At 45.2% G+C, this 20,831-nt stretch overlaps 1 protein-coding gene across 1 annotated transcript in view; it reads left to right on the forward strand.

Moving 5' to 3' along the window:
- WDR88 (WD repeat domain 88) overlaps positions 1-20,831 on the forward strand; it is a 45,594-nt gene that overhangs the window by 4,667 nt on the left and 20,096 nt on the right. The window contains exons 2-6 of the mRNA XM_036118372.2: positions 9,538-9,648; positions 14,578-14,666; positions 15,883-15,946; positions 18,293-18,431; positions 19,637-19,766. Of these exons, the coding sequence (XP_035974265.2) occupies positions 9,538-9,648; positions 14,578-14,666; positions 15,883-15,946; positions 18,293-18,431; positions 19,637-19,766 (533 nt within the window). The remainder of the gene's footprint in view (positions 1-9,537; positions 9,649-14,577; positions 14,667-15,882; positions 15,947-18,292; positions 18,432-19,636; positions 19,767-20,831) is intronic.

A 20,831-nucleotide genomic window follows, 5' to 3' on the forward strand; every position in this document is an offset into this window, starting at 1 on the left:
TAGAAAGAGAATCAAACAGCATGTGGTCTTTTGTGACTGGCTCCTTTTCCTTAGTATAATGTTTTCGAGGTTCATCCATGTTGCAGGATGTACTAGTACTTCATTTATTTAAAAGTACATATATATGCATATAATAAATACATGTTATATGTATTATAAATAGACTTTAGAGCAGTTTTTGGTTCACAGCAAAGCTGAGCAGAAGATGGAGAGATTTCTTGCATATCCCCTACCTCCACACATGCATGGCCTTATTATCAACATGCTCCACTAAATTAAATATTTAAAACAATTGATGATCCTACAATGATACCCAAAGTCCACAGTTTCACTCTGCGTGTTGTACATTGTATGGCTTTGGACAAATGTATACTGACATGTATAGTCATTATGTTATCATGCAGAGTAGTTGCATTGTCCTAAAAATCCTCTGTGCTCTGCCTGTTCTCTCTCCAAACCTCCCAACCCCTGGTAACCACTAATCTCTTTACTGTCTTTATAGTTTCCAGAATGCCATCTATCTGGATGCATACAGTATGTGGTCTTTTCAGAAACTGGCTTCTTTCACTAGTAATTTCATTAGTAATCTGAAATCTACTAATGAATGTACTGAGTCTACTAAATCTTTCATTAGTAATGTGAATTTAAGTTTCCTGAATGTTTTTTTTCATGACTCATGTGTCTTTTCATGGCTTGGTAGCTCATTTACTTTTAGCATTGAATAATATCCCATTATTTGGATGTACCATAGTTTATTTATCCATTCACCTACCGAAGGACATCTTCAGGTTTTTCAAGGTTACTTCCAAGCTCTGGCAATAGTGGATAAAGCTGTAAAAAACATCCGTGTGCAGGTTTTTGTGTGGACATAAGTTTTAAACTCCTTTGGATAAATACCAAGGAGTATGATTGCTGGATTGTATGTTAAGAGTATGTTTAGTTTTATAAGACTCCGTCAAACTGTCTTCAAAGGTACCTGTACCATTTTGCATCCCCACCAGCAATGAATGAGAGTTCCTGTTTCTCCACATGTTTGCCAACATTTGGTATTGATAGTGTTCCAGATTTTGGCCTTTAAATATGTGTGTATTGGTATCTTACTGTTGTTTTAATTTGCAAACCCCTGATGACAAATGATGTGGAAAATCTTTTCACATGCTTATTTGCCACCCATATATCTTTTTTGGTGAGGTGTCTGTTAAGGTCTTGGCTCATTTTTTAAATTGGGTTGTTTATTTTCTTATTAAACTTTGACAATTTTGCACTTGATCTTAGCCAAAAGGCCGAGAAGTGATAAGCTTTGACAATTTTGGATGATAATCCTTTATCATATGTGTCTCTTGCAAATGTTTTCTCCCAGTCTGTGGTTTATCTCTCATTCTCTTGACATTGTCTTTCAAAGAGCAGAAGTTTTAAATTTTTATGAAGTCCAGCTCATCAATTATTACTTCCATGGATTGTGCTTTTGGCATTGTATCTAAAGAGTCATTGCCCCACCCAAGATCACCTAGATCTTCTAGATTATTATCTAGGAGTTTTTTTAAATTTGCATTTTACATTTAGGTCTGTGATCCATTTTGAGTTTTTGTGAAGGATGTAAGGTGGATGTTTAGATTTAGTTTTTTGCATGTGGATATTCAATTGTTCCAGCACCATTTGTTGAAAGACTGTCATTTCTCCATTGTATTGACTTTGCTCCTTTATCAAAGAGCAGTTGATTTTATTTATGTGGATCTATTTCTGGACTTTCTATTCTGTTCCACTGATCTATTTCTCTATTCTTTCACTAATACTACACTGTCTTGATCACTATATCTTTATAGTAAGTCTTGAAGTTGTGTGGTGTCAGTATTTTGTTCTTTTCCTGGATCTTTTGCCTCTCCATGCAAACTTTATAATCACTTTGTTGATATCCGCAAAATAACTTGCTGGGATTTTCATTGGGATTGCATTGAATCCATAGATCAAGTTGGGAAGAACTGACATCTTGACAATATTGAGTCTTCTTATCCATGAACATGGAATATATCTCCATTTATTTAATTCTTTGATTTTGTTCATCAGAGTTTTGTAGTTTTCCTCATATAGCTCTTATACATATTTTGTATCTTGCCAAAACTGCTATTAGTTCCAGGAGTTTTTGTTGATTCCTTTGGATTTTCTACATAGGTGCTAATGTCATCTGTGCATTAAGACAGGTTGGTTTCTTCCTTCCCAATCTTATACCTCTTATATCCTTTTCTTGTCTTATTGCATGAGCTGGAAGTTCCAGTACAATGTTGAAAAAGAGTGGTGAGAGGGAAAGTCTTTGCCTGTACCTGATCTTAGTGGAAAAACTGAGCTTCTCATCATTAAGTATGATGTTAACTGTAGGTTTTTTGTAGATAGTCTTTGGCAAGCTGAGAAGTTCCCCTCTATTTCTAATTTGCTGAGAGTTATCATAAATGGCTATTGGATTTTGTCAAATGCTTTTTCTGCACCTATTGATATAGTCGTGTGATTTTTCTTTTTTAGCTTCTGATGTGATGAATTACATTAATTCATCATCAACATTAATTCATTACTCAAAATCAATAATTGATTTTTAAGTAATGAAGTAGCCTTGCATACCTGGGATAAATCCCGCTTGGTGATGATGTATAATTCTTTCTATACATTGTCGGATTTAATTTGCTGATATTTGTTGAGGATTTTTACATCTATGTTCATGAGAGATATTGGTCTCTGGTTTTCTTTTCTTATAAATGTCATTACCTGGTTTTGGTATGAGGGTAATGCTAGCCTCACAGAATGAGTTAGGAGTAGTCCCTCTGCTTCTATCCTCTAAAAGAGATTGTAGAGAATTGGTATAATTTTTTCCTTAAAGGTTTGGTAGAATTCACCAGCGAACACACCTGGGTCTGGAGCTTTCTGTTTTGGAAGGTAATTAGTTACTATATCAATTTCTTCATAAACACCTATCCAGAGTGTCTATTTTTTCTTTGTGACTTTTGCCAAATTGTGTCTTTCAAGGAATTAGTCCATTTCATTTCAAATTTGAAATTAGTCCATTTCATTTCAGGTGATTAAATTTGTGGAAATAGAATTATTCATAATATTCCTTGACTATCTTTTTAATGTCCATAGAATCTTTCATTTCTTTTATAATTTTTTTTTTTAAAGATTTTATTTATTTATTTGAGAGAATGAGATAGAGAGAGCATGAGACGGGGGAGGGTCAGAGGGAGAAGCAGACTCCCTGCTGAGCAGGGAGCCCGATGTGGGACTCGATCCCGGGACTCCAGGATCATGACGTGAGCCGAAGGCAGTCTCTCAACCAACTGAGCCACCCAGGTGCCCTAGAATCTTTCATTTCTGATATTAGTTTTATGTTATCTCTTTTTTTTTCTTAGCCTGGCTAGAGGCTTATCAATTTTACTGATTTTTAAAAAGAATTTATTTATTTATTTGAGAGAGAGAGCATGAGTGGTGGGGAGGGGCAGAAGGAGAGGGAGAGGCAAACTTCCCGCTGAGCAGGGAGCCCGACCCAAGGCCCGATCCCAGGACCTTGAGATCATGACCTGAGCTGAAGGCAGATGCTTAACCAACTGAGCCACTCAGACATCCCTTTATTGATCTTTAAAAGAACAGTTTTTGGGTTCATTGATTTTCACTGTCAATTTCCTGTTTTCAATTTCATTGGCTTATGCTCTAATTCTCATTGTTTCTTTTCTTCTGTATACTTTGGATTTAATTTGCTCTTCTTTTTCTATTTTCCTAAAGTGGAGGTTTAGATGATTGATTTTAAATTCTTCTTCTTTTTTATATACACATTCAATGTTGTAAATATCTCTCTAAGCACTTCTTTCACTGCATCCCACAAATTTTGATGTCATATTTTAATTTTGTTAGGTTCAAAATATTTAAAAACTTCTCTTGAGATTTCTTCTTTGACCCCTGTGTTATTTAGAAGTGTGTTGTTTAGGGGTGGCTCAGTCAGTTAAGTGTCTGATTCTTGGTCTCAGCTCAGATCTTGATCTCAGGGTAGTTAGTTCAAGCCCTGCATTGCGCTCCATGCTGGACATGGAGCCTACTTAAAAAAAAAAAAGACATGTGTTATTTACTCTCCATGTGTTTTGATATTTTCCAATCATCTTTCTGTTATTGATTTCTAATTTAATTCCCTTGTGTTCTGAGAGTGGACATTATATGATTTCTGTTTTTTTGTTGTTGTTGTTAAGGTGTGTTTTATGGCCTAGAATGTGGTCTATCTTGGTAAATGTTTCATATGAATTTGAGAAGAATGTTTATTCTGCTGTTGTTGGATGAAGTAGTCTGTACATTCAGTTGACTGATGGGGTGTTGAGTTCCGCTATGTCCTTGTTAATTTTCTGCCCGCTGGATCTGGTCCTTTCTCATAGAGGGAAGTCTCCAACCATGATAGTGGACTCATCTATTTCTCTTTGCAATTTTATTTTATTTTATTTTATTTTATTTTATTTTAAAGATTTTATTTATTTATTTGACAGAGAGAGACACAGCGAGAGAGGGAACACAAGCAGGGGGAGTGGGAGAGGGAGAAGCAGGCTTCCCGTGGAGCAGGGAGCCCGATGCGGGGCTCGATCCCAGGACCCTGGGATCATGACCTGAGCCGAAGGCAGACGCTTAATGACTGAGCCACCCAGGTGCCCCTCTCTTTGCAATTTTAATAGCTTTTGCCTTACATAGTTGATGTTCTGATGTTAGGCACATATATGTTAAGGATTATTATATCTTCTTGGAGAATTGACCCCTTTTCATTATGCAATGCCCCCTTTTACCTCTGATAACTTTTCTCACTGTGACGTCTACTTAATCTGAAATTAATATAGCTAGTCTTGCTTTCTTTTCATTAGTGTTAGTATGGTCTATTTTTCCCATCCATTTACTTTTTTTTTTTTAAGAGAGAGAGAGGGAGGGGAATAGGAACAGAGGGAGAGAGAGAATCTTAAGCAGTCTCCATACCCAGCATGAAGCCCAACATGGGGCTTGATCTCACAGCCCTGAGATCATGACCTGAGCTGAAATCAAGAGTCAGACACTTAACCGACTGAGCCACCCAGGCACCCCTACTTTTAATCTGTATGTGTCTTTATATCTAAAGTGGGTTTCTTGTAGACAACGTATCATTGGGTCCTGTTTTCTCATCTACTCTGACAATTTTTCTTTTAATTGGTGCATTTAGACCATTCAAAGTGATTATCGATGTAGTTGGATGAATATCCACCATATTTGTTACTGTTTCCTATTTGTTGCCCTTGTTTTTTATTCCTATTTTTGTCTTCCGCTCTTCTACCTTTTGTGGCTTTAACTGAACATTCCATGTGATTCCATTTTCTCTCCTTTCTTAGCATATCAGATACACTTTTTTTTTCTTTTCTTAGTGGTTGCCCAAGAATTTGCAATATACATTTACAGTTAATTCAAGTCCACTTTCAAACAACATTATACTACTTCAAGGGTAGTGTCAGTAACTTAAAATAAAATATTTCTAATTCCTCCCTCATGTCCATTGTATCATTGGTGTCATTCATTTGTGTGTGTGTGTGTGTGTGTATATAATATAATTAACATGATAATTCCAATTAACTGGAGGTAATGCTAACATAATATACACACATAATATAATATATACATAATCATGTTAATTATATAATATATAATATATTGTTGCTATTATAAGAATATATATTATATGTAACATATTATATATAATACATTGTTGCTATTTTTTACATTGTTGCTATTATTATTTTGAACAAACTATTGTCTGCTAGATCAATTAAGAATAAGAACAAAGTTTTTATTTTACCTTCACTTATTCCTTCTTTGGTGCTCTCCTTGCTTTGTATAGATCTGAGTTTCTGACCTATATAAGTTTCCTCCTCTCTAAAGAACTTTTAACATTTCTTGCAAGGCAGATCTATTGGTAACAAAGTTTCCTCAATTTTTGTTTGTCTGAGAAAATATTTGTCCTTCACTTTTTTTAAAAAAAGATTTTATTTATTTATTTGACAAAGAGAGACACAGAGAGAGAGAGGGAACATAAGCAGGGGGAGTGGGAGAAGGAGAAGCAGGCCTCCTGGGGAGCAGGGAGCCCAATGTGGGGCTTGATCCCAGGACCCTGGAATGAGCCGAAGGCAGATGTTTAATGACTGAGCAACCCAGGTGCCCCTGTCCTTCACTTTTGAAGGATAATTTTGCAGGATAAAAATTTCTAGGTTGGTGGGTTTTTTCCCTCCTAATACTTTAAATATTTCACTATAGTCTCTTCTTATTTACATGGTTTCTGAGAAGGTGGGTGTGACTCTTATCTTTGCTCCTTTATAGGTAAGGCATTATTTTCCTCTAGCTTCTTTCAAGAATGTCCTTTTATCTTTGATTTTCTGGATCTTTAAAATTATATACCTTTTTTTTTTTTTATCCTGTTTGGTGTTCTCTGAGCTTCCTAGATCTGTGGTTTGGCATTTGAAATTAATTTGGGGGGACTTCTCAATCATTATTGTTTCAAATATTTCTCGTCTCCTTCTGGTGTTTTCATTATGCATATATTACACGATTGTAGTTCTCCCACAGTTCTGGCAAATTCTATTCCATTTCTTTAAGTCTTTTTTTTTTTTTTCATGTTTGCTTTTCAGTTTTGGAGGTTTCTATTGATATATCCTCAAGCTCAGAGATTCTTTCCTTAGCCATGTCTAGTCTAATAATGAACACATCAAAGATACTCTTTATCTGTTACAGTGTTTTTGATCTGTAGCATTTCTTTTTGGTTCTTTCTTTGAATTTCCATCTCTGCTTACATTGCATACTGTCTACTACATTCATTAGAGCCCTTAGCATATTAACCACCGGTGTTTTAAGTTCCTGGTCTGATAATTCCAACATCCTTGCCATATCTGGGTCTGGTTTTGTTGTTGGGTTTGCGCTCTCTCTTCAAGCTACGTTTTCTGCCTCTTAGGATTGTACTTTTTTTTTTTTTTCTTGATAGCCAGACATGACGTACTGGGTAAAAGGAACAGCTGTAAATAAGCTGTAGTAATGTGATGCTAACGTGTAGGGGGTGGAGAAGGTCTATAGTCCTATGACTAGGTCTCAGTCTTTTAGTGGGCCTCTGCGTCAGAGTGGTGAACTTCACAGGTGCTTTTAAAGTCTGCACCCTCTGCCCCCCACTCTGAGGTTAGGTGGGATTGGAAGGCTAGAGTGGCCATCTGGGTGTTTCCCTCCTCCCATGTGGAAGGCCAGAGCTGGCTAGGGTTGGGTATTTCCTTTCCCCCAGGTCAGTTAGGCTCTGATAAAATCCCATCAGGGTTATGCTCTGGCTAAATAGTTTCTCCTGACAGCCAAGCTTGTTAGGTAGAACACAATGCTGCTGTGGAATATTTCAAAGTGATTCTTTCCCACCCCTCTCCCAGCCAGAAGCACGAGGGGATTTTTCTCTGATCTTCACTGTGAGGACCAGGTCTGCTACTGGAGGTAATGCTAACATGAATGTGAGGGCCCCTCATGGCTGGGTCCCCCTGGAATTTTTAACACTCAAAATTATCCACACTGCACCTCCAGCAACTTGTCAGTTACAGGTCAGGTTTCCCAATCCTGGGCCTGGTTCCCGTGGAGGTCACTGCTCTTGGATTTCTGCTCTATAATTTAGGATTCTTTGTATTTGCCTGTCTCTCCAGTTTTGGGGGCAGCAGTCTGCTCTGTGACCTCACTTGTCTTATGAATCTGGGAAGAGTTGTTGATTTCAGCCCAGAAATGAGAAGTCCTTCATTCCTGTCGTATGGCCTAGTCATGTTTCATCATGTGAATATGCCTCATTTTATCTGTTCATTCACCAGTGGATGGATATTCGTATTGTTTCCGTTTGTTTGATTATTCTGAATAATACTGCTATGAGCACCCATGCTCTAATTTTTGTGTGGCCATATGTTTTCATTTCTGTTAGGTATATACCGAGGAGTGAAGTTGCTGGATCGTGTATTTGTATATGTTTTAATTTTTGAGGAAATACTGAACTATATCCCAAAGGGGCCACACCATTTTACATTCCCACCAGCCATGTATGAGACTTCTGAGTCTTCCACATTCTTGCCAGCACTTGTTATTATCTTACTTTTTGATTATAGACATCCTAGTGGGTATGAGGTGGTATCACAATATGGTCTTTTTAAAAAAAAAATATTTTATTTATTTGAGAGAGAGCTAGCGCAAGAGTGGGGGGAGGGGCAGAAGGAGAGGGAGAAGCAGACTCCCCGCTAAGCACAAAGCCTGACATGGGGATTGATCTCAGGACTCCAAGATCATGACCTGAGCCAAAGTCAGATGCTTAACTGACTGAGACACCCAGGCGCCCCTCAATTCATGTGTGATTTATATTTTCATAATTGCTAATAATGTTGAGCACATTTCCATGTGCTTAGAGCTCACTGACATGTCTTCTTTGGAGAAATGCCTATTCAGATGTTTTGCCCATTTTAAAATTGGGTTGTTCCTTTTTCTATTGTTGAGTTTTGAGCATTCTTTATGTGTTCTAGATAAAAATCTCTCATCTGATATACGATTTCCAAAAGTTTTCGTCCATTGTGTGGGTTGTTTTTTCACCCTCCTGATGGCGCCCTCTGAAGAGCAAGTTTTTAATTTTGATAATGCCCAGGTCCACACTGTTGCTGTTGCCGCCGCCTGTGCATGTGGTGTCGGAACTGCCTAACTCAAGTTCCCGAAGACTTACAACCATGTGTTCTTCTAAGAGCCTTGTGGTTTTAGTTCTCACATTGAGATCTTTGATCCATCTTGAGTTAACCTTGGTAGGTGGCGTGAAGCAATGGTCCGCCTTCATTCTTTTGCAGGTGGATTTTATTTGTCTCAGCACGATCTGTTGAAAAGACTAATCTCTCCAGTTTTAATTACTCGGCACCCTTGTTAAGGAAGCAAGGGACCTAAAATATGAGGGCTTATTTCTGGATTCTCAATTCTGTTCCATCAATCTCTATGTCTGTTGTTCGGCCAGTAACTACAGTGTCTTGACTATGGTCACTTTTTGTGTGTGGTAAATTTTGAAATTGGGAATTGTGAGTACTCCACCTTTGTTCTTTTTCAGGATTGTTTTGGCTATTTTGCTTTCCTTGAGCATCCATGTAAGTTTTAGGATCAGCTTGTCAATTTTGGAAAGGAAGTCAGCTAGGATCTTGAGGGGATACTGCTGAATCTGTAGATCATCTTGGAATGTATTTTCATCTTAACAATAGTAAGGTAATAGCTAATCCATGAATATGGGCTGCTTTCCCATGTCTTTGGGTCTTCTAAAATTTCTTCCAACAATGTTCTGTAATTTTCAGAGTATAAGTTTTACACTTTTTTTTTTGTTAAATGTGTTCCTATTTTGATGCCTTTAATGGAATTTTTTTTTTAGTCTTTTTTTCCAGTTTGTTCATTGCAAGTGTATGGAAGCACAATTGATTTTTTGATATTAATCTTGTATTTTGTAAGCTGTTGAACTCATTCAATCTCTCTTTTTTTTTTCAGATCCCGTTTAAAGTTCTGAGGGGACATGAGGACCTTGTGAGCTCCTGTAACTTCTGTGTGGATGACACGAAGCTCCTCAGTAGCTCTTATGACTGCACTCTAAAGCTGTGGGTAGGTGTAGGTGAGATGAGAACGTCCCAGTAGGGGATATAAGCTTGTGCCATATCTTATGGAGAGTTCCCAGATGCTCAAGGATCCCAAAGACTTGGAGAGAACTTTCTGAGCGAAATGCAAGAAGGAGAAGCCAAGTGACGGTTCAACCCTAGCGTCAAGCCCCTGGAGAGAGATGAGTTTAGTGTGGCTGCTGGTGGCCTGTTGATTTGGAAAACATAGGAGCACGGGATGGGGACAACTGGCGGAACCCCCCACCTACTGTTGGACAGTTCCCGCTGTACCTAGGGCTTACCTGGGATCTCTGAGCTGTGGCCTCTCTTTGGGTCTCATTCTCATTTGGAAACTTCACTTCCATCCACAGAGATGGTATGACCAGGCCTAGGTGGTCACAGAGGATAGGAAAGTGGCCAGGCCTGGGACCTGTCCATGAGAGGTGGTTTGGAGGGGCAGGCTTGAGCATGGCTCAGTGCCCCAAGGTGCAGGAAGCAGGGGCACAAGGAACAGGGGTGTGTGATGGTCAGATGCGGTTGCAGAGACGTGGCCACTGAGAACTCTTCCAAAGCCTCTGGGCATAGCCAGCAGATGCTGGAAGGCCTATTTGGGGGCATTGCTGGTCAGTCAGGAGCAGGTGATGAGGGAGCGGGGATGGGGGATGTCAATGGCCATCAGGGGCCAGGCCACAGATGACTGTGTGGCTGGGGCTGGGCCCATGGGGGACAACAGTCCATTCTGAGTTTTGCCGTCTCCTCTGGCTTCAGGGGCAGGAGGGGATAGAAAGGAATCTGGGCTGGTTCCTGGGTTCCGGTTTGGGTAATCAGGTGAAGGATAGCTCCTCACCCCCCAGATGACCACAAGGTCATCTTCTGTGTCATCAGTGGGTACCAAGGCCTGGCAGACTAGGCAGGAGGGTTTGGGGATGGTCCAAGTGGTTCAGCTGTGTGACCCTGGGTGGTCACATGACCTCCTGGGCCTCCCTGAAACTCTCCAGGTCCAGCTGCATACTGGGGCTATCCTGGGGCCTGCCTGGATGCCCAACAGCCATCCGTTCCCCACCTCTGCTGTGGCTCATGAGCTCCTGCTGGGAAAACTTCTGGTTCTTCTGAGAGCCTTAAACCCTTTCTCAGCCCTCTGGGGAGACTGAGGAGCCAGGGGCGAGGGGGCTCTATGGGTTGTCATCACCCAGGGAATGAGGAGGAGGAGGGGGGGGGGCAGCTTTCCAAGTGTGCATCCTGCTTGGGCAGCTCAGATCCTCCCCACATTCTTCTCACCTTTTGAACCAGTGGAGGGACTCACAGGGGTTTCTGTCTGTTTGGGCCAAAGGCTCTTGTCTCTAAAAGGGGAAATCCACCTGTTTTATCTTGTCCCAAGATTAGAGACCATCCACTGAAATGTCCCTGGTTCTCCACAGTGGTCTGGCTGCCTAGTCCACACCACTGTTTCCAGGATGCAGTCACTTCCACCTGTCCAAGTGTCCTGATACCAGCCTCGCTCATGGCCTTGCCTGCTTCTGTCAATTTCTCCAGGTCCCTCCCACGCCACTCCCCATCCCCCAGCCCTCTCCAGAGTCACCAGTTGTCTGCCTTGGCTGGCCCCATTGACACCTCCTCCAAGAAGTCCTCTTCCCTCCTCCTGGTTCTCTTTCCCCCACCTTTGCCCTTTGGCTGGCTTCTCCCCTGGCTCTCCCTGCCCCGGTGTAGCTGCCATTCCTGAGCGCTCCCTGGGTAGATGACTCAGCCATTGCCCGGCACACTGACTTCTCCTGTCATGGTATCTTGGCCAAAATGTCCCCTTGCTTCTTCCTCCTCTCCCCACTCCTGTCACCTTGCATCTCCTATCCCTCCTCTTGGGCCCCACCCAGAACCCAAGCATCTGATTTAATCTTTTGGAAGCTCCCTTTACCCTCACTGTGGACCATTGTGAATAATTTGCAAAGTCCATACATATATGAAGAAGTTGGGGAAAAATCATTTTTTTTTTTTTTGAGAGATTGAGAGAGAGAGGGGAGATGGAGGGGCAGAAGGAGAGAGAGAATCTCAAGCATACTCTGTGCAGGGTGCAGAGCCCGAAGTGGGGCTCGATCTCACAACTGTGAGATCATGACCTAAGCCGAAACCAAGGGTCAGATGCTTAACCGACTGAGCCGCCCAGGGACCCTGGGGAAAAATCATTCTTAATCCTGTACCCAATATCCCTCTAATATATTGGCATGCCTCTTTCCAGTCATTAAGAAATAGCAACTTTGGTGGTTTTCCTCACAGCACAGAGAAGAAACAAGAGCCATCACTTCACAACCCTGGAGTTAACTGCTGTGAAAATTTTGGATGGGCGCCTGGGTGGCTCAGTCGTTAAGCATCTGCCTTCGACTCAGGTCATGATCCCAGAGTCCCGGGATGGAGCCCCGCATTGGGCTCCCTGCTCAGCAGGAAGCCTGCTTCTCCCTCTCCCACTCCCCCCTGCTTGTGTTCCCTCTCTCGTTGTGTCTCTTTAAAAAAAATATGTTGGGATATAAGTTTATTTTTTTCTTGTTCGCACACGTATACCCATGTTTACTAAATTGAGACCATAAAGAAACACTGTTTATATAACCGTGATAAACTTGGGCTGTGGGTATTGTCACATTTCCCTATTTTCCCAACTATTTAGTGGAGGCCCTCTTTTCCTCCCCTTCACTTAAAGTATGACCAGTACCCCCGCCTTGAATTATCTGAGTCAGTTATCTGAGTCCACAGAGGGGTTCCTGCCTCCAAATGCCAGGTGAAAAGGAAGCTGTCTTTCGCTTATTTATTTCAAGAAACAGTCAGTACAAACAGAGACATTTCCACTGCCTTTGGATTTCACTAACAAAATCTGGCTTGTTTGCCATCTGCTTCTTGTGGAAGGATTCTCTTCACAAGCAGTGCACCTGTTCCAAAAGGGTTCTCTGTCTAGGGTGCTGTTCCTCTACCTGGCCAGCAGGTGTCACTATTGAGTGCTGAAGCTGCACATGGACCCCCTGCTGCGGGTCCATTCCAGGGCTGACCTTAGCCTGCCCGGGGGTGGGCTGCACAGACCGCAGTCCCAGGCCCCACAGTGATCGTTTTCTTAGTTCCATGTTTGTGCTAGAGCCACGCCCCAGCCAGGGAGGCTGGATCGCAGGCAGGGGACCCGTTCTTTTCTCCCAGCCAGTAGACTTGTGAATCCAGGCTTGCAGCTTGGATGTGTTCTGTCCTGGTGAGTTCCTCCTTGGATTCCCGCTGTCTCTTCCTGCCTCTGATTAGGGCCTGCTGGGCTCCCCCAACACGACCCCACTGTTTCAAGTCCTAACGGAGTGGGGGTTGAGGGCCTGGGTCTGTGTAGAAAAGGGTTCATATAGCAGGTGTGAGACTGCCGTGGAGGCTGGCCTTGGCGGGCATCTGGGAGCTGGACTGGCCCATGGTGTCCTGCAATCCGCTAAGTGATAAGGAGGGCTCAGTGTACCCAGACTGTTGGCGTAAGCCATGTGGTTCATGCTGAGCACCTGCTTTCCTTCTGGGAGTCTGGATTTTGGTGTGTGCTAGGGAATCCCCCCAAAAACCCTGGGCCCCAAGGCTCAGGCACATCTCCCCGATAGATGACACATCACACGTGTTATCACAACTGGTTGCTGGAGGATTAGGCATGTCCTTGTGACCCACTGGAGAGACTCTTGGAAGCTTGTGCCTCGTCTCCTCTGGACTCCACCCCAGGTTCCTTCCCCTTTGCTCATTTTGCTTTGTGTCCTTTGCTGTAATAAATCTTAGCTGTGAGTCTGACTATGTGCAGGGTCCTGTGGGGTCCTGGAGAATCACCGAGCCTGGGGGTAGTCTTGGGGACCCCTGACAGAGGGTTCTTTGCCCCCCAACACAACTTGGGCTCTTTCTTTCTTCCTTTCTTTTTTTTTTAAGATTTTAGTTATTTGTCAGAGAGAGAGAGTGAGAGCGAGCGCAAGCAGGGGAAGCGGCAGGCCGAGGGAGAAGCAGGCTTCCCGCTGAGCAGGGAGCCCAATGTGGGGCTCGATCCCAGGACCCTGGGATCATGACCTGAGCCGAAGGCAGACGCTTAACCGACTGAGCCACCCAGGTGCCCCTCGACTTGGGCTCTTAATACAAAATGGGCTCTGCGCATCCGGAAGTACTGTCCCAGGCCTGCCCCGGGCAGGCCAGAAGCCCCCGTGCTCTGCATTTTCACCCAGCAACCCAAGCCCTTTCTCGGAATTCACTGTCTTACCAGTAACCTGTTTTTCAAGGGGACTTTCCACCGCAGCTTATCCTGAAAAGCTCTGGGCACATTTCTAACTGAGAATATTTCACCTCTGCCACAATGGGCACTTTTCTCTTTGGCACCCTGTTTTCATCTCTTCATGGTCTCCAGCTATTGCTGGGCTTCGATCTCATTGTCGTCTTCAGTCATCAGCCACCCGCGTGCTAACAGGGGCTGGCGCCTCACGTTTGGCCTGCTGGGGTCTGTTTTAGCCGCTCCCCTGAGGTGACCCATGCCAGTGTGCCCGCCATCCCCTCTAACACCTGATGGACCTTTCTCCGCACAAGCCTTGGACTTGGGTGGGCAAGGGTGGCCCTGACTGTTAGGAGGGACCCCTCGGAGTCGCACTGCTGGGTCAAAGGGCGTGAACTCTTTCAACAAGTTTTTGAAAGGTCTTGTGAGATTCTGCCAAGCCCCTTTGGCCGGTAGAGATGGAGGAAATTGTCCGCGACCCTGTCCCCCTGGGGGCGCCTGTGCAGGGGAGGGGGCGTTCTCCAGGGACGCCGTGGGGGGCAGGGTGCCCTCGCTGCTCTGGGGAGAGGCAGCGGGGCGAGGGGCGGCGTGGGACCAGGGGTCGTCACACTTTGCTGCTGTGGACGAGCTCAGCGCGCGACTTTCGCCCGCGGCTGGGTGACCTCGCTCTCCCCCTCTCTCTCCTGTTGATTTGAGGATGCTGTGGATGGCTCAGTCATTCGGGATTTTGAGCAGAGGCCCAAAGCTCCTGTTTCAGAGTGCAGCGTGACGGCTGACAGCAGAAGGTGACCTTTCCCTCGTCCGGAGCTGGGTGGGAGGAGTGAGGGGGCAGGCCAGCGAGCAGCACGCCAGGGACGCTTCTCTTCTCCCGCCTCTGTCCCCACAGTTCCCACGTTTTGCTGGGAGAGTCAAGGGGATGTGGCAACTCTTGGAAAATGTAAAGCGCTGACAAGACCCCACATATGGTGGCTCAGACAAAGCCAGTCTGCCTTTCCTTCACGGAGATGCTTTTCCGTGGTCACACCCGTGGCCCTGCTGAAGCTGCAAGCGGCCACAGCGACTGAGGCCCAGGTGGCATCTCACAGGGGGAAACGGAGGCCCAGGACATGAGATAGGCCTTTAAAACACAAGGGGCTTTGCTTTTTTTTTTTTTTTTTTTTTTTTAAGGTTTTATTTATTTATTTGGTGTCCCAAGGACAACTTTCTTTTCTTTTCTTTTTTTTAAGATTTTATTTTTTTATTTGACAGAGAGAGAGAGACAGCGAGAGAGCGAACACAAGCAGGGGGAGTGGGAGAGGGAGAAGCAGGCTTCCCACTGAGCAGGGAGCCTGATGTGGGGCTCGATCCCAGGACCCTGGGACCATGACCCGAGCCGAAGGCAGACATTTAACTGACTGAGCCACCCAGGCATCCCAAGAGGCTTTGCTTTAAAACAGATTTGCTTGTGCCCCGAGCAGCAGCTACAAAGCTCGTAAAAACTCGCATGGGAATTTATCCTCCATGGGGGACACAGATTGCCACAGAAACATGCAGAGGAGAGAGGTACATGTATATTAGTACGGACAAAGGTACATTTATATTATTTTACTAAATGTACAAGAAAACATTTCAGAACAAAGTGAGCTGTCAACGTGTTCCTGTAAAAAGACAGCCGCGTGAGCAGAGAAGGAAAGGGTTGGTCCGCATGAGTGGTAGGTAGACCCTCAGAAGAAGACTCATTCGCAGAAGAGAAGAAACAGTCCCTTTAATGCCCTGAAGGTGGAAGAACGTATCTGGGTGGCTGAGGGACTCAGGAAGAGCACGCAGTGGTGCCTGGTGTGAGTCCCATCCGTTTCCAGGGAGGCTCATGGAGGGGGCTCAGGGAGCATCTTGAGGAAGATTCGGGGATTACTTTGCAGTCTTGGTACTAAGTTATAGACATTTTCTATGAAGAATTTTCTATGTTTTTTTTTTTTTTCATAGAACCCATAGCCATAACGGTCTGGGTCATTTTCTTGGCAGAATTATCACAGCGTCCTATGACAAAGCGGTGAGGGCTTGGGACCTTGAGACAGGCAAGCTGCTGGTGAGTGTGGCCAGCCCAGTGCATGGCAACACAGGCTCGTGACTGGGCTTGGTGGGGGCGGGGAGAGGGGGGCCTCAGGCGGGGCCTGGGGTGGGAAGGGAAACCAGTCTTTCAGAAAAGGAGAATTTTCTCAGGGACACCAGGTGCTGGAGGGGGATGCTTCAGGGAAGGAAACTTCTTGAGGCAGGCAGAGGGGGGCTTTTGCTGGAAGGATGGGAAGGGTTTGGATACACAAGCAGGGGGATTGGGGGAGAAAGGGGCATGGCATTCCAGGCTGAGGGAAATGCACAGGCAAAGAGACTCTCCCCTGTGGGGGTGTTGGGATTTGATGGGGTAGGAAGTAGAGCTGAGGCCATGGGACAAAGACCACGTGGTGAAAGCATGAGTGTTCTGGGGACGGTCTTCTCCCAAGCTTGGAGGGGCCACCATCCATCCATCCAAACCAGCCTGAGACTCCCTCCCCCTCTGTCCCATGCTCCGGCAGCCCCGGCCCTGCCAAGGGGGGCTCCCCAGGGAGCTCCTCATCGCCTCCCCTTTGCTCCTCTTTTCTTCTTAGTGCAAAGATCAATTCATAGTCACCATAAACACCCCAGAGATTGTAGTTAATATGTTGGCATCTCTTTTCCTATGTCTGCACATATTTCCAGATGAACACAGGTGAGTATGTTCTGTTAACAATGTAGCATCATTCTGTGCATACTTTCTGGATCTTGACTTTTTTTTTTTTTTTTCACTCAAAAATAAATAGTGGGTAAGTACACATCGACGTCATCCTTTCTCATGGACGCATGGATTCCATGGGATGGATAAGTCAGGCTGTATTGCACTATTCCCCGGTAGGACATTAGGGCTGTTTTTACTTTTCTCTATCATAAGTGATGCTATGATGAGGAAACTTTGTGTGTAAATTTTTATACACATGATGCAATATTTTTAAGGAAATAGAGCTGGATTTTATCGCTATAAGTAGAACTGGATTTTATTGCTAATTTGGTATAGAAACATGGCCTTTTAAAAATTATCATCCGGACATCCACGCCAACTCCTCTCCGATGCACTGGAACGGTGCTCACTATCTCACCGGCCAGATAGCATGATTTTTAAAAAATTTTAGCCCACTTTGGTTGGTGGAAAAATGAGATTAGCATTGATTGCTCCTGACTTTGAGCATTTATTCCAAATGTTTGTTTCTTCTCTTATACATTTCCTGCTCTTGTCTCCAGCCAGTTTTTCTATTTGAGATGCTTTTCTTTTTCTTCTTTAAACATCTTTTTAGTGCTTTGATTTATTTTTGTTGCCCCAGTGATCCACGCCACTTGCCAACTAGAGAGCGGAATTAGTTATCCACCACTGTTGGGCATATTAGCCCGAAACTTAACAGTTTGAAACAACAAACACTTATTATCTACCACTTTCTGACAGAAATCTAGGAGCAGCTTAGCTGGGTGGTTCTGGTTCAGGTTTCTTACGAGGTCACCATTCAGATGTCCCCTGGGGTACAGTCATCTGAAGGTTCAACTGGGGCTGAAGACTCCCCTTCCAAGATGGCGCACTCAGATGGCTTTGGTCAGGAGCCCTCAGTTGCTCTCTGCCATAGGGCTGCTTGAGTGTCCTCAGGAGGTGGCAATTTGCTCCCCCAGAGTAAGTGATCCAAGAGAGAGCAAGGAGGAAGCCATGGTTTCTTTTATGACCTGGTCACACACTGTCACTTCTGCCATATTCTATTCGTTAGAAGTGAGTCACCAAGTCCAGCCCATGCTCAAGGGGTGGGGAATTAGGCTCTACCTTTTGGAAGGAGGACTGGTGAAGAATTTGTGGGTGTATTTTAAAACTGTCATAGTGGCAATACCATAATTTGTAAGGTACAGAGAGACCGTCCTTTCCTAGAATGTTGAGTGCTCATTGTCCCCTTCTTGAGGTGTGGTGCCCGTCTCTCCCGGGAGAGTGTGGGTGGCCTGAGGGGCTGGGCTGGGGTGTCTTGTCCATGGTGTGAGGCCCAGTGCAGACACCTAATAAACACTCATTTACCCAACTGAGTAGGAGGAAAGTTGGCCATTACGAGAACCTTGTGACCAGTTCCACTAGATGCTCTACCTATCCTTGTCCATCTGTCCTGCACACAGATTCATTAATTATATTAATTAATTAATTAATTAAACCAACCCCAATTTAAAATTCAGTTCCTTATTTGCACTAGCCATTGCAAATACTCAATGGCCCCATGTGGCCCAGAGACTAATTAATGTATCGGATGGTGCATAGATGGAACATTTCTGTCATCACAGAAAGTTCTACTGGACCACGGGGCTAGAGAGAAAACCACCTTTTGATTGTTGCCCTATTCAGTGGAAGATCAATCACGAAACCTTCATAGCCTCCTGTAAGGTTTCTCCTGATGGCAAATACGTGGTCTCGGCCTTGGATGTGGACCGTGCAATCTGTATAACAGACGCAGAAAATGCCACCACCGTGTCGCACGTCAAAAGTGAGTTTGCAGGGGCTCCCTGCTCTGTTCTGTCTGCCATGGTAACAGCCACTTGTCACTTGACCGACAGTGACTTTCGATGGCCTTATCTGGTGAGGCTATAATGAGCCACATCATTAGCCACAGGACACTCACTGATAAAACACCAGCGGCTAAGACCTTGCCCGCTTCTCATCGGTGAAGGCTAATCACAGGATTAGCCCCGTGCTTGTCATAAATGAAACAGTGTTCTGGTCCAGCGTCACGTGGACAGGTAAAGCCCAAACTTTTATCGAGTGGAGGCTCGGCCTTCATAACGTTTTTATCTGTAAAGATAATAAGCATCAGATGTCAATTTCCTGGTTGTGACACGGTATAACAATTATACTGTTGTATAAAAGCTGTTTCTTTTGGGGGAAACTGGGTGACAGGCATACAGGATCTCTCTGTCTTACTCCTTACAACTGCATGCGACTTGACGGTTATCTCAAAATAAAACATTAAAAAAACATGTAATCATCGTAAAAAATGTGGTAAGTACGTAAAGTTAAAAAGTGAAAGGCTGCTCTATGTGTCCTGTCTTCTTCGCTGGGGTGTCTATTATTAACAATACGTTGCTGGGTGGCCTTCCTGACCTCAGTGAGTGTGCACGTGCGTGTGTGTGTTCGCACACTCCATGCCTGCTTCCCACGTGTACCTTGTGTTTCTGTTTCTGAGCACGGACCTGGGACATGGGCGCTGCCCCCCGGCCGTACCTCCCTTTTCTGTGTCCCCTCATCCTCTACCTGTCCTCAGCCTCCAGCTTCTAGCTGCACACCATGCTTCTCCACGCTCTGTCCCACCTTCAGGCCTTTGCATCTGCTACTCCTTCTGCTGGGAGCCCTCTTCCTATTCTGGTTCCCCTGCTAACTTTTAAGGTCCCTCCTCAACCTCTCAGGGCTGGGCCAGGAGCCGTGACCTACCGCACACCCCTCTCTTGGCCCCCGACGTGCTATGGGCTGTTGCTTGCACAAGGGCGTCTCCCCATCAGACTGGGAGCTCTGTGGGGACAGGGAGCCATTCGGCCGTGCCTCTTGTTCTAAGCCTGGCACATGGTCGGCACCCAGGAAATGTTTGTGCGAGTGTAGAGTCCCTTGTGAAACTGGTATTGTGTTTCCGTAACATGGTCGCTGCCTGGGGGGGGCCCATGGAATGCCAGGTAATGAGTTGCTTTCCCTGTGCCTCAGACCACCACAACCGGTCCCTCACAGCGTGCTGCTTTGACCCCGACAGCCAGAAGGTGGCTTCTGTCTCGCTGGACAAAAGCATCAAGATTTGGGATATTACATCCCAGGCCACGCTGCTCACCATCACCAAGTGAGGAGGGGCCCCCTCCTGCAGCAGGGAGGTGGGCCCAGGTCCCCGTTCATGCCCTCCTGGATTCGGCCTGCACACCATCGGCTTGCGATCGGGTGTCCACATGGGGCATCTCTAGCTTGGTCACGGGTGCTCGGAGGAGGCTGGAGATGGAGAAAGGGAAGGAGGGAGCCAGGTGGGGGGAACACCACTAGCTGTGGCTAGTGGGCAGGGACAGGGCTCAGGTGCATTTGTTTTCATGTGAGCCAACCCTGGAAAACATTTTGCAGAGCTCCCCCATCTCCCTCCCAAATGTGAATTTCCAATGTCTCCTGTAAAAGGGGAAGATCTGATCGTCCAGGGCGGGCAAGGGTTCCCTGGCAGGTGGCCCCCACTGGGTTGGGGGGAGCAGGCCTCTCCAGCAGGCCCTGGAGTCAGGATCCCAGAAGTGTATATGCCCCGTCACCCTGCCTGCTGCGCTCAGTGACGAGCCCTGCTGGCCCGGGACAGGCTGTCCCTTGGGGATCTGGCCCGGAGTTAAGAGTGTGCAGGTTCGTATCCTGTGTGACCTTGGGCCTTAGATTCCTCACCTGCAAACTGAGCAGAGGCGAGGTCTGAGCAAGACGGCACACGCCGGTCCTCAGGACGGGCCACACGGTGCGTGCTCAGCACATGCTCTCTTACCGAGAGGGACTCTCAGGGTCGGGGGTGCTGTGGGCCACTTCCCTAGGGCAGGGAGGGGTGCGGGCAGTGGAGGGGCCGCAGCTCCTGCTGTGGGTGTCACAGTCCACTGTGTTCTGTTTTCCCCATGGGGGTGGAAAGAGAAATAAGCAAAATGTTTATTGGTATTTTTGATCAACCTAAATGTATGATTTTTTTTTTTTTGAAATATAGCTTTTAGCAAGAAAAGATAAAGGCAAAGATTCTCAGTGCCACGTGACAGGGATGGCTTCAGGGTATGCAGCCTCTGAAGTCACACAGGGTCCCCCACACAGAGCGCCCCACGCTTGATTTCATACTCTGCTGTCAACGTCCTTAAATTCTTAGTTTTTGAACAAGGGGCCTTGCATGTTTTTATTTCCAAAA

This window comes from Halichoerus grypus, chromosome 15 (assembly GCF_964656455.1).
Source record: "Halichoerus grypus chromosome 15, mHalGry1.hap1.1, whole genome shotgun sequence".
Taxonomy (NCBI): Eukaryota; Metazoa; Chordata; class Mammalia; order Carnivora; family Phocidae; genus Halichoerus; species Halichoerus grypus.